Below are 12,546 nucleotides of genomic sequence, written 5' to 3' on the forward strand. Positions count from 1 at the left end.
TATAGAGATCATGGCTTCATGAAAAAAAAAAATGTATGCCTAGTTCTCCTTCAGTTCTTTTTATTCCGGGTTACCTACTCACATGTATGCTATCAGACTTGCTCTAATTTCTCTTACAGTTCATTAACAAGTTGTAGATTGTGTGATCTGCATCAGAAAGCGTAATGTGGATGACAGGCCAAAGTTCATATAATTGTCCTGCATCACAGGGCACCCCACAGCAACAGAACTTGGAAGGAGTAAAAAAAATTCCCGTTACCATTTGTCCTTGAAAAAATTCCCTGGGAATACATCAGCTGGAGATAGAGTGAAAGCAGGACTCTATGGACATTTCTGCTTTCATGGTATTTCACAATGAAAAATGTCCCTGAATGGCTATTAGTGTCTCTCTAGAATGTAGAAATTGCAGTTTAATTAGTACCAGCTAATTTCCTCAAATCTTGTCATTTACCTAAAAAATTAAACAGAGCAAATCACACAGAAAGCATTTATTCAACTGGACCAAGTAACATGCTTCTGCGAGTCTACTAGACCATGTACAGCATTCAGGGACAAGATCAGGAATGGACCACGTCTGCTTCAATGCTCTGCTGCCTCTGCACTTCAGCACCGAAGTCCTCTTAATGCACCAGTCATTTCACTTGTGAAAAACACCTCTGGCTTCTGCAGTTTGTAAATCCACTGCATAAAACACAATCAACGTCTTTTATTTTTATGTTTATCCTGATGTAGGCCACACCAGAAGCACATTTTGAGAAGGCAGTTGTTCTGCTTTCTGTCAGGATTTGCTACTGCCCTTCATCCTCTGAACGGCAAGAAGTTGTTCTCCCCAGAGAGAAGGATGTTACACAGTTTTTTTTGCTGTTCGTTGCTTGTACAGATCTACTGTTCCTGCGCTTAATCTACTTCTTAGCACCTAGAAGCTCCTAAAAAGTAACAGTGAAGCCCTAAGTAATTTATCTGAGCTCTCTGGAGTTGTCAAATGATTTAAAAACCAAACACAACAAAGAAACAGATAATGAAACCGAGGTGGAGAATTAGATTCTGACCCTTTCCATTTGATTTTAATAGGAGACTGGCCATTAGAATTAATTGGTTGGGCTCCATCTGCTAATCAAAGCACAAATGGAAACTCTGGACTCAAGGACTCTAACTAGAAAAATACAGAAATATCAGCAGTCACCAGACAGGCTGACATAAAGCACACGGATCTGTGCACACCCTTGTATGTGGCTCCAGCGATTTCCATTGCTTTGGGATTAGGATGGAAGACACATGACTCACAACAGAGGGAAACAGACACCTGGAGAATGCAAGATGAGTATCTTTTCTTTTGGTGTTTCTGAATTTTTGACACATCTGAAAACAGGCAAAGCAATAGCTGTCTTGAATCTCAAAGGAAGAGGAAAATTCAGTTCCAGTTATGAGTTTCCTTCTTCATTTCAATTATGAGATGACTGAGGTACATTAAGCTTGCGATGGTGCATGATATTCCCTGTGCCGTGCTATTCTTTTAAATCTATTTGATGGGGGTTTTTAGGTCCTAATTAAGGAGAGGGAGAGAAGTCTAACTCAAGTAATACTGCCTGCTAACATGAAGTTATACCCCATATAACTACCTAAACCCATATAACCCAAGATATAATCACCTAAAATCTACATTCTAGGACTTTAATAAGTAGCCTGACTCTTAGAAACACTGAGATTTTGATTCTTTTCTAAAATCATACAAGAGCTCACGTCTGTTCTGCGTTTCTCAACATGTCTGTTCACTTGCTTCACATAGCACCTCGAAGCTCCTAAGAAGACATAGCTTGAAGTGTTAAATTTTAGCTGCTAAGACTGCCAACAGGGTCTTGAGTCAGGAAGATGGATCAAACCCGAGATTTGAACTGAGGCATGCTTGCTATTTAAAAGATTAATACACCATCCTTCTCTCAAATCCAAACAAAACTAACTCTGACCTCCTAATACATTAAGTTTACAAGCCTCTGCATTAACAACATACAGCACTGCAAGACTGCATGAGGTTATTGAAAAAATATGCCTTTTTCCTAATTATGGCTAGCAATTTTCTTTACTACTTCACAGTTGTCATGAGGTTTTTACAGAGCAGCAAAAGTAAGAAAACCAAAGAGGTGATTTACAGTTGACTTGGACGAACACCACAGCCTCGTCATGCCCAGCCACATTCTCAGCCTTCACCGAGACACGGTAAATCCCAGGATTCTCATAGTGGTGACGAATGGCTTCTCCAGTCATCGTAAGGTTCACATATATCGCCTTAAAGCCATCTCCAAGATCTACCCGGTATTTAGTATTCAATATATCACCCTAAAAGGAAAATATATCAAAAATATTTTAAATGGCCAGGACCGAAATAGACAGGACACATGATTATAACCATTTCCTGAATCACAATAGCATTTCCAGCCCCAGACAGATATTTTGACTCAATTGCAATAGTTGCAGTAAAAGCCACCATAGCAAAGCTTTTAGTGCAACAGATGTTGTGTGCATTGATAGAGATAATACTAAATTTCCACAGTAAGATGCTACCTTAAAATACGACACCGCAGACCACTAACCAGTTGTATGACACAGAAATCATCACTCTTGTCTTAATGCAGCTGGACATTAACTAACATAACAGTGCAGGGCAGCCCCAAGTTCTGAAGTGATGCTCATATGATTGCAAACAATTGAATATTGTTATTTTAGTGAATTACAATTCATCCAGTGAACTACTAGCCTATGCAATTATAAAATAAAATTAATTGGTTTAGACCTGCTTCACAGCACCTTCTGGTGTCACAGCTGTGACTGGGTGTGTCCCAGGGCAGGAGAGGCTGCAGCAGTTTGCAGCTCGTTGGGGGAGGGCGCTGACTCCCTCCCAGTGCACAAGGCGAGGAAGGTGCCAAGGAGCTGTGAACCAGGGGTGTCACCAGCAGGTATTTCCCAGCTCAGTGAAAGAACAATGGTATCTACCCGGTGGAAGAAGACCAAAATGGATGTGGGAACCCAGACAGAGCTCCCATGGAAGGAGGCGATGGTGCAGGTCGCACGCTGCAGGGAATGCTACAGCGTCTCTGTGGTGACAGGGGGCTGCGTGCGCTGTGAGTAGGTAGATGATCTGCTCGGCCGAGCGGCACAGCTGCAAAGCCAGGTTGAAAGGCTTCAAGACGAAGTACAAAGGCTTAGGAGCATTCGGGAGGCTGAAATGGAGATAGACTGGTGGAGCCAGGCTCTGCCTTCCCTGCAACAAAAATGGGAGCACCTGCCGGAGAGCTCCCAGGATCGAGGGACCCCTGTACTCTGCCCCTCTCAGGTGGAAAACAATAACCTAGAGGAGAACAATAACCTAGAGGAGAGGAGTGAGTGGAGGCAAGTCTATGGCCGTGGCAAAAGGCGAGTGCCCTCCTTGCCTACCTTGCCTCCACAGGTGCCTCTGAGCAATAGATATGAAGCCCTAGTGGAATACAGCCAGTCCAATGGGGATGTGGTGGAGAGGCAACCTATATCAGAGGTCCCACCACAGTCAGAAAAACCTGACAGGCGTATAGCTACCTCCTCCACAAGGAAGAAGAGAAGAGTTTTAGTGGTTGGAGACTCCTTCCTGAAGGGATCTGAGGACCCAATATGCAGAGCTGACCCCCATCACAGGGAGGTCTGCAGCCTGCCTGGAGCCCGAATCAGGGATATCACCAGGCAACTCCTCAGCCTGGTGAAGGCCACAGACTACTACCCCCTGATGATCTTCCAGACAGGTGGGGAAGAAGCTGCATCCCGTAGTCTGAGGGGGATGAAGAAAGACTGCAAGGCCCTAGGACGGTTGGTGAAAGAGTCTGGGGCACAAGTTGTTTTCTCCTGCCTCCTTCCATTTTCAGGTGATGACGTGGGATGGAATGGTAGGATTCTCTCTATTAATGCCTGGCTACGAGACTGGTGCTACAGGCAGGGCTTTGGGTTCTTTGATAATGGCTGGTTTTATAAGACACCAGGCATGACAGTGATACATGGGAAAGGTTTATGTCGTAGGGGCAAAAGGGTTGTGGGACAGGAGTTAGCAGGGCTCATTCGGAGAGCTTTAAACTAGATTCGAAGGGGGATGGGGTAGTAGCTGGGCTTGCACCACTGGGGCAATGCTCTAGTGTTGAGGTAGACCAGGAGGCCTCCCATCCCCCTGGGGTGAAATCGGTGTGCTCAGCTCACTCCCTGAAATGCCTGTACACCAATGCACGCAGCATGGGGAATAAACAGGAGGAGTTAGAAATCCGTGTTCGGTCGGGGGGCTATGATTTAGTGGCAATTATAGAGACTTGGTGGGACGCCTCGCATGACTGGAATGTGGTCATGGATGGCTATGTCTTGTTCAGGAAAGACAGGCCGCTAAGGAGAGGTGGTGGAGTTGCTCTTTATGTGAGTGAGCAGCTAGAATGTATTGAGTTCTGTCCAGGGGCGGATCAGGAGTGAGTTGAGAGTTTGTGGGTACGAATTAAGGGGCAGGCTGGCAGGGGTGATACTGTTGTGGGTGTCTATTACAGGCCACCGGATCAGGATGAGGAGGGTGATGAGGCCTTCTACAGGCAGCTGAGAGCAGTCTCGCAATTACAGGGCCTGGTTGTCGTGGGGAATTTCAACTACCCTGATATTTGCTGGGAGGACTACTCAGCCAGCCATCCTCAGTCCAGGAGCTTCCTCCAGTGCGTTGACAATAACTTTCTGATGCAAATGGCGGATGAGCCAACTAGGAGAGGAGCGTTGCTGGACCTTATCCTCACTAACAAGGAGGGTCTGGTTGAAGAGGTGAAGGTTGAGGGCAGCCTTGGTTGTAGTGACCATGAGATGGTAGAGTTCAGGATCTCATGTGGCAGGAACAGAATAGCTAGCAGAATCACAACCCTGAACTTCAGGAGGGCCAACTTTGGCCTTTTCAAGCAATTGCTAGGGGAAATCCCATGGGACAGGGTACTAGAAGGTAAGGGGGCCCAAGATAGTTGGTTAGCATTCAAGGACTGCTTCTTCTGAGCTCAAGATCAGAGCATCCCAACAAGTAGGAAGTCAAGGAAGGGTACCAGGAGACCTGCATGGTTAAACAGGGAACTGCTGGGCAAACTCAAGTGGAAGAAGAGGGTGTACAGATCATGGAAGGTGGGGCTGGCCACTTGGGAGGAATATAAGTCTGTTGTCAGAGGATGTAGGGAGGCAACTAGGAAAGCTAAGGCCTCCTTGGAATTAAACCTTGCAAGAGAGGTCAAGGACAACAGAAAGGGCTTCTTCAAATACATTGCAGGTAAAGCCAACACTAGAGGCAATGTAGGCCCACTGATGAATGAGGTGGGGGCCCTGGAGACAGAGGATAAAAGAAGGCGGAGTTACTGAATGCCTTCTTTGCCTCTGTCTATACTGCTGGAGGCTGTCCTGAGGAGCCCCGGACCCCTGAGGCCCCAGAAGAAGTCAGGATAGAGGAGGAATCTGTCTTGGTAGATGAGGGCTGGGTCAGGGACCAATTAAGCAATCTGGACGTCCATAAATCCATGGGCCCTGATGGGATGCACCCGCGGGTGCTGAGGGAGCTGGCGGAAGTCATTGCTAGGCCACTCTCCATCATCTTTGCTAAGTCGTGGACAACGGGAGAGGTGCCTGAGGACTGGAGGAAAGCGAATGTCACTCCAGTCTTCAAAAAGGGCAAGAAGGAGGACCCGGGGAACTATAGACCGGTCAGCCTCACCTCCATCCCCAGAAAGGTGATGGAACAACTTGTCCTTGGTGCTGTCTCTAGGCACATCAAGGATAGGGGGATCATTAGGGGCACTCAGCATGGCTTCACCAACGGGAAGTCATGCTTAACCAACTTGATAGCCTTTTATGAGGACGTAACCCGGTGGATAGATGATGGTAAAGCTGTGGATGTGGTCTGTCTTGATTTCAGTAAAGCGTTTGACATGGTCTCCCACAGCATCCTTGCAGCTAAACTGAGGAAGTGTGGTCTGGATGATCGGGTAGTGAGGTGGATTGTGAACTGGCTGAAGGAAAGAAGCCAGAGAGTGGTGGTCAATGGGACAGAGTCCAGTTGGAGGCCTGTGTCTAGCGGAGTCCCTCAAGGGTCGGTACTGGGACCAGTACTATTCAATATACTCATTAATGACTTGGATGAGGGAATAGAGTGCACTGTCAGCAAGTTCGCTGATGACACCAAACTGGGAGGGGTGGCTGACACACCGGAAGGCTGCGCAGCCATTCAGAGAGACCTGGACAAGCTGGAGAGTTGGGCGGGGAGAAATTTAATGAAATATAACAAGGGCAAGTGTAGAGTACTGCATCTGGGCAAGAACAACCCCATGTACCAGTACAAGTTGGGGGCAGACCTGTTGGAGAGCAGCATAGGGGAAAGCGACCTGGGGGTCCTAGTGGACAACAGGATGACCATGAGCCAGCAGTGTGCCCTTGTGGCCAAGAATGCCAATGGCATCCTGGGGTGTATTAGAAGGGGTGTGGTTAGCAGGTCAAGAGAGGTTCTCCTCCCCCTCTACTCTGCCCTGGTGAGGCCGCATCTGGAATATTGTGTCCAGTTCTGGGCCCTCAGTTCAAGAAGGACAGGGAACTGCTAGAGAGAGTCCAGCGCAGAGCCACGAAGATGATTAAGGGAGTGGAACATCTCCCTTATGAGGAGAGGCTGAGGGAGCTGGGTCTCTTTAGCTTAGAGAAGAGGAGAGTGAGGGGTGACCTCACTAATGTTTATAAATATGTAAAGGGCAAGTGTCAAGAGGATGGAGACAGGCTCTTCTCAGTGACATCCCTTGACAGGACAAGGGGCAATGGGTGCAAGTTGGAACACAGGAGGTTCCACATAAATATGAGGAAAAACTTCTTTACGGTGAGGGTGACTGAACACTGGAACAGGCTGCCCAGACAGGTTGTGGAGTCTCCTTCTCTGGAGACATTCAAAACCCGCCTGGACGCGTTCCTGTGTGATATGGTCTAGGCAATCCTGCTCCGGCAGGGGGATTGGACTAGATGATCTTTCGAGGTCCCTTCCAATCCCTAACATTCTGTGATTCTGTGATTCTAACAACACCCTCTGAGTGTCAATCACATGGCCTTCAAGATCCAAGCTGGGATCTTCGCACAGAGTTGTACTGCATTAGACAGAGCTACCAGCATGTCTAGAACCTACATGCTCTACTGCAAAATTAGATGCATGCTTAATGAAGCAGATTATTGAGCTGAGTTTGGCAAAGGGTTTAAAAGTCCAGCCAAATAATTCTGTCATGTCAAACATCTCACAGAATTTTTAATTCATTGCACTTTTGCTAAGTGCTCCTTTAAATGACACTGTCTTCTAAACTCAGGCCTAAGATACTGCAAGACTGATACGACTGTCAAAGGACAAACATATGCCCATCACTCATATTGTCACAGTGTGGCTGCCCGGTCAGGCCTGTGCTACGTGGACTGGCGCTGTGGATTGAGTCAAAGGAAAAATCATTTTAGCTGTGAGCAGCAGCACTTTCTCAATACTACTAGCAGCACTGCCTTAGCAAGCTGTCCTGCCTCCTCGGTCTTCAGCAATGTGTTCCTGCTCGCTTGCCACAGTACATGGCCATCACAGTTGTGCAATTAAAATAGGCTGCAGGGCCAGGCTTGGTAGAAAATTCTCCGTATTGTGAAAACACAGTGTTGGTTTAAAAATCTTCATTGCCTCCAGGAAAGGAACCCATACATCCATATGCAAGTCAGGTGACCTGAATGGCCATCGGAACAGAGAAGGATTGACATCCATTGAAGTATTCAAAAATCATCCACTTCCCCATAAGCTACTCTCTAAAATAGGTTTATATCACAATCTAATCCCAAAAGGCAGCATTTATGTAAAATCAAAGGAGGCAACAAAGCCTAGAACTAACTTACTTACCCGGGCATTACAAAGGGAAGAAAAACATACCATTATTTCCTTGTTATATTATTTTGCACTTTGGTTGATTTTCTTCCATGTATTAGATGAAACAGCATTGCTTATAATGTAAAGGAATACCCATAAATACCTAAACACCATATTTCAACATACATAAAGGATCTTGAAAGCTTCTTCACTGTGAATATTTTTTTCCAAATAACATCTTTCTTTTGACAACAGATGGGCAGAGTTTAGCAGAGGAGATAATATGTTATTAAAGTTTAAAGCAAAAGAGATGTCTTCTTGCAGCAATGTGCCAGTGAGTGGAATCTCTTTAGGCGACATTAGCTTGGAAACAGTTCTTGTTTGCTCCTTCTTATGCTAACAAGTGTACATGCATATTTTTCCAGGTGAGACAGAAACCAGTGTTGAAAGCCAGTATATGCAAGCTTCTCTTAATGTTTTATTCTAATAGCTTCCCTAGTGTAAAGATGAGAGTGCTGTCTTCAAAACACCAAGGCACTTCTGTTTCCCTGGCCAGGAAAGACAGAGAGCGGTGGACAGATAACAAGAGATGCATAGGGAAAAGGCAGCTAAATTTAAAAAATATTGGGGCTTCCACTTCCACGCAAAATAGATGATTGTCATGATATTATTTATTCATACATTCAGCCAACAGAATTTGGGAAAAAAATAATTATAATTTTTATTTATTATTATTTCTAAGGTCACTTGCAAACTGCCCAAACATACACAAAGCCTGCTTTCTTTATTCCCTGACGTCTGGCATTCCTACACCTAGTAACATGCATTCGCATAAACTAGTAAATTAATTTTGTTCAGCAGAGCAAGTGGTATGTTTTGGTTTATCCTAGTAGAGCTGTTTCTTAAACTCAGTAATTGTTATGAATTCTCATTAGACTTTGTTGTATAGATTAAATCCTAAGCAACACTCAGGACATTTGAGTATAAATATTATTCTTAGCTATAGGGGGCAGCAAACTGTTACATTTCTTCTAAATCTGCCTACCAGTTCGATGTACTGGGCAAAGACTTCATCAGAAAACACAGCACGGGATTCCCTTCAAGATCCCCGACTTCTGAAGATTTTTGAATAGTTTAAGATGTTTTACGTATTGCCACAGAGATTCATGAAAGCTTCAGAATCTACATAGTAGGGGAAAAATATCAAACTGCCAATCAAAATCATTAGAGTCCAAATTACTAGCAAATGCTCTATTCTTACAATAAACATTTCCAAAAGATTATAAAAAGAGAAGGCAGCATAACTTGCCACACAACCATTGGGGCACTGCAAACACTGGGACGCAGAGCCTGCGAAGCGTTAAGCAGCCCGGTGTTCTGCACGTAACCTTCTTGATTCCATTACAGAAATAAATCCCAAGAGCCCGATTTGTATCGCACGGGCTTGCCAAAATGCGTGAACTTCCTTCAACTTCTTGCAAATCAGTGGGGTTAGCCAGGAAGTACAATACTCCGGTAACCTGAGCACAACAGTTAGAGCCTAATACTAAAAAGCAAGCATTAAGAAAGATACCCATGGCAAACAATTCATCCAAAAGTTACTCACTGCCTTGGTCAGGGCTTTACGGCATTGTCTCTCTCAATAAACAGAAAAAAATCCGTATCTTTAGCAACACATCTAATATATAATAAATGTTCTTATGCTGTGCTATTTGCTGATTTCTGTAAAGCTTTGCCTGATTCCTTTCTGAAAGGCAGATTCTCAAAACTACTTAAACCAGAATATTAAATGTTCTCTGCATTTGTGTTCTTCTCTGATAGCTGTATTTTCAGTCCAAGGAGACTTTGGTAATTTAGTTCCTTTGATTTTCTAAGAAGCCGATGCCTTTCAGGAATCATGATGGACCATGCTGCTGAGGAGACAAACCCCTTTCTGTGGACAGAACTTGGTAGCTCACTGAGCTTACTGGATTGACTGGTTTCCTTGAAAACAGAAGTTTCAATATTGAGAGTCATTCGTCTTTGTCTCAAGCACAACTTAATCTCATTCAGCAGCAAAGCAGGTAAGAGAGAAAGGAACCATAAAACTAGCGAGGAAACTTTCATAAAGCCAATGTTCACTACTACCTGCTCTTGTCTGATGATGAAGGTGATGTCTTCCCCAGGCTTAACAGCCAGGCTTTCTTCTCTGATGTTGATCTGAAGTCCCTTGGGAGCAATCAATGGACACATATGCTGTGCTAAGTTCTGCTGCAGGTCTACACCACCTTCACACACATTAGAAACAACTTTCCTGTACCTGCGAAAACAGTAACTGGTGAGCACAACGAATTGGAGGTGAGCAGGGGAATGTCACCAGAGGCACTGAATGCGAGTGTGATAGCAGCTAATGAATATTCCTTGGGTTCACAAACAGACATGACTGCAGATGATCAAAACCAACTCATGATGCAAATACTTTGATGACGGACATTGCCTTTACTGAGTAAAACCTGTTGAAGAAAGAGGGTGTGAAGCATGAAGATTTCACTTCTATGCATTGGAAGAGTCTGCCTTTTCAAATTTAGGAACATGGCTGACCAGCCCTCCAGGAGCTAGACAGTCTGCTGTCCTCTCTGCCATAGTCTTTCCTAGTGTCCAACAGTCTTCAATGCTCTAGAGGTCTTGGTTCAAACCCCAAAGATCAGGAAGAAATTGGATCAAGCAGCTTCTGCATTAACCCAGAACCAACTGCTTATCGTCTGCTCTCAAATCTATGCATTTCTTAAAATACTTAAAGCATTTATTTAACATAACAGTATAAAAGAGTGAAAAGCTTAACACTTTTAAGGAACTAATAATGAAATACTTGGATGTGTACAGTAATTATTTACAGATCAGTTACACTCAGGTATGTTATTTTTAAACATCCTTTAAAACTGGAGTCAGATTTCACTCTTTTGAATTCCTATTGTGTATATCACAGCTGTCAGCCGCAATCCAAAAGGCATCATTTTCCTTGGTAAGGCAAATATACACAGAGACAGCAATTCTATTGCCAGAGTTGACATTTCATCATTTGGTTCTCATCTCCACAACCGACAGCAATGCTGTTATGATAAGCCAGAATAGATGCCAGCTGCAAGTTATTCTCAGCACAGACGTCAGGCTACATTGTCGGGTATATTCTATGTGGTATTGTTTACAGTTACGAAAGCTTTCCTTTGATTCTGAGTGTCCCATATGGTCAGGAAAATAATCTTTTCTCCACAGAACTCCTTACCCCTATGGAAGTGAGAGACTGGGAAGTTCTGTGAGATGTTACTGGCTCCTCAGAGTAATTCATTGGATTCAAACTGAAAATTCATCTGAACTCAAGCAATGGGCTAAAAAAAAAAAAAAAGCCTTTGAATGGACGTTCCTACCAGAAGTGTAGCAATGGTTACAAAAGGCAGTTACAAAATAAAAAAAAAAAAATACTTGGAACAAGATATCTCTCTCCCTTCTCAAATGGGTTAGTTTTTGAACTGCTCTGAACATGAAAAGTAACATTTCTTTTTCATTAGTCTGTATGAAGCTTTTGCACATGCTCTAAGTCAGAGTCGGGACTTCCGCATTTCGCATTTTTTTACAGTTTGCCCTATTTACATTTCCTTAAAATCACTTTTGTGGACCTTGTTTGGAATGTTCTCCCCCACTCTGGAAGCCTCTGCAAGCCAGTTGAACACAAAATCAGCTTACCCAGTGCTGTTGGTGTATGCCTGCCCCAGCATGCAGTCTTCAGGAGGCGCTTCTGGATTAAACCAAAAGTCAGCAAAGCATTTGCTAGGCTCCGACTTCAGAGGTGCAGAGCGCTCAAACCCATAATCACTGAAAAACATCAACATCAAACATGTTACTACCCCCACTTCATTCAGCAATCTAATATAGGGTGGATAATCATAGAATCCTAGAATGGTTTGGGTTGGAAGGGACCTTAAAGATCATCTAGTTCCAACCCCCCTGACACAGGCAGGGACACCTTTCCACTAGACCAGGTTGCTCAAAGCCTCATCCAACCTGGCCTTGAACACCGCCAGGGAGGGGGCATCCACAACCTGTTCCAGTGTCTCACTACCCTCACAGTAAAGAATTTCTTCCTAAGATCTAATCTAAATCTACCCTCTTTCAGTTTAAAACCTTACCCCTTGTCCTATCACTACATGCCCTTGTAAAAAGTCCCTCTCCAGCTTTCATGTATGCCCCTTTAGGTACTGGAAGGCTGCTATAAGGTCCCCCTGGAGCCTTCTCTTCTCCAGGCTGAACAGCCCCAACTCTCTCAGCCTCTCTTCATAGGAGAGGTGCTCCAGCCCTCTCATCATCTTTGTGGCCCTCCTCTGGACTCGGTCCAACAGCTCCATGTCTTTCTTACGTTGGGGGGCCCCAGAGCTGGACGCAGTACTCCAGGTGGGGTCTCACGAGAGCAGAGAGGAGGGGGAGAATCACCTCCTTCAACCTGCTGGCCACACCGCTTTTGATGCAGCCCAGGATATGGTTGGCCTTCTGGGCTGCAAGTGCACATTGCCAGCTCATGTTGAGCTTCTCATCAACCATCACCCCCAAGTCCTCCTCCTCAGGGCTGCTCTCAATCCATTCTCTGCCCAGCCTGTATTTGTGCTTGGGATTGCCCCAACCCATGTGCAGGA

At 44.8% G+C, this 12,546-nt stretch overlaps 1 protein-coding gene across 1 annotated transcript in view; it reads right to left on the reverse strand.

The window, feature by feature from the left end:
* Window positions 1-12,546, reverse strand: part of SORCS2 (sortilin related VPS10 domain containing receptor 2) — a 596,489-nt gene that overhangs the window by 25,364 nt on the left and 558,579 nt on the right. The window contains exons 17-19 of the mRNA XM_068403090.1: window positions 11,603-11,731; window positions 10,010-10,181; window positions 2,148-2,334 (exon numbers count right to left, since the gene is read on the reverse strand). Of these exons, the coding sequence (XP_068259191.1) occupies window positions 2,148-2,334; window positions 10,010-10,181; window positions 11,603-11,731 (488 nt within the window). The remainder of the gene's footprint in view (window positions 1-2,147; window positions 2,335-10,009; window positions 10,182-11,602; window positions 11,732-12,546) is intronic.

This window comes from Nyctibius grandis, chromosome 6 (genome assembly GCF_013368605.1).
Source record: "Nyctibius grandis isolate bNycGra1 chromosome 6, bNycGra1.pri, whole genome shotgun sequence".
Lineage (NCBI taxonomy): Eukaryota > Metazoa > Chordata > Aves > Nyctibiiformes > Nyctibiidae > Nyctibius > Nyctibius grandis.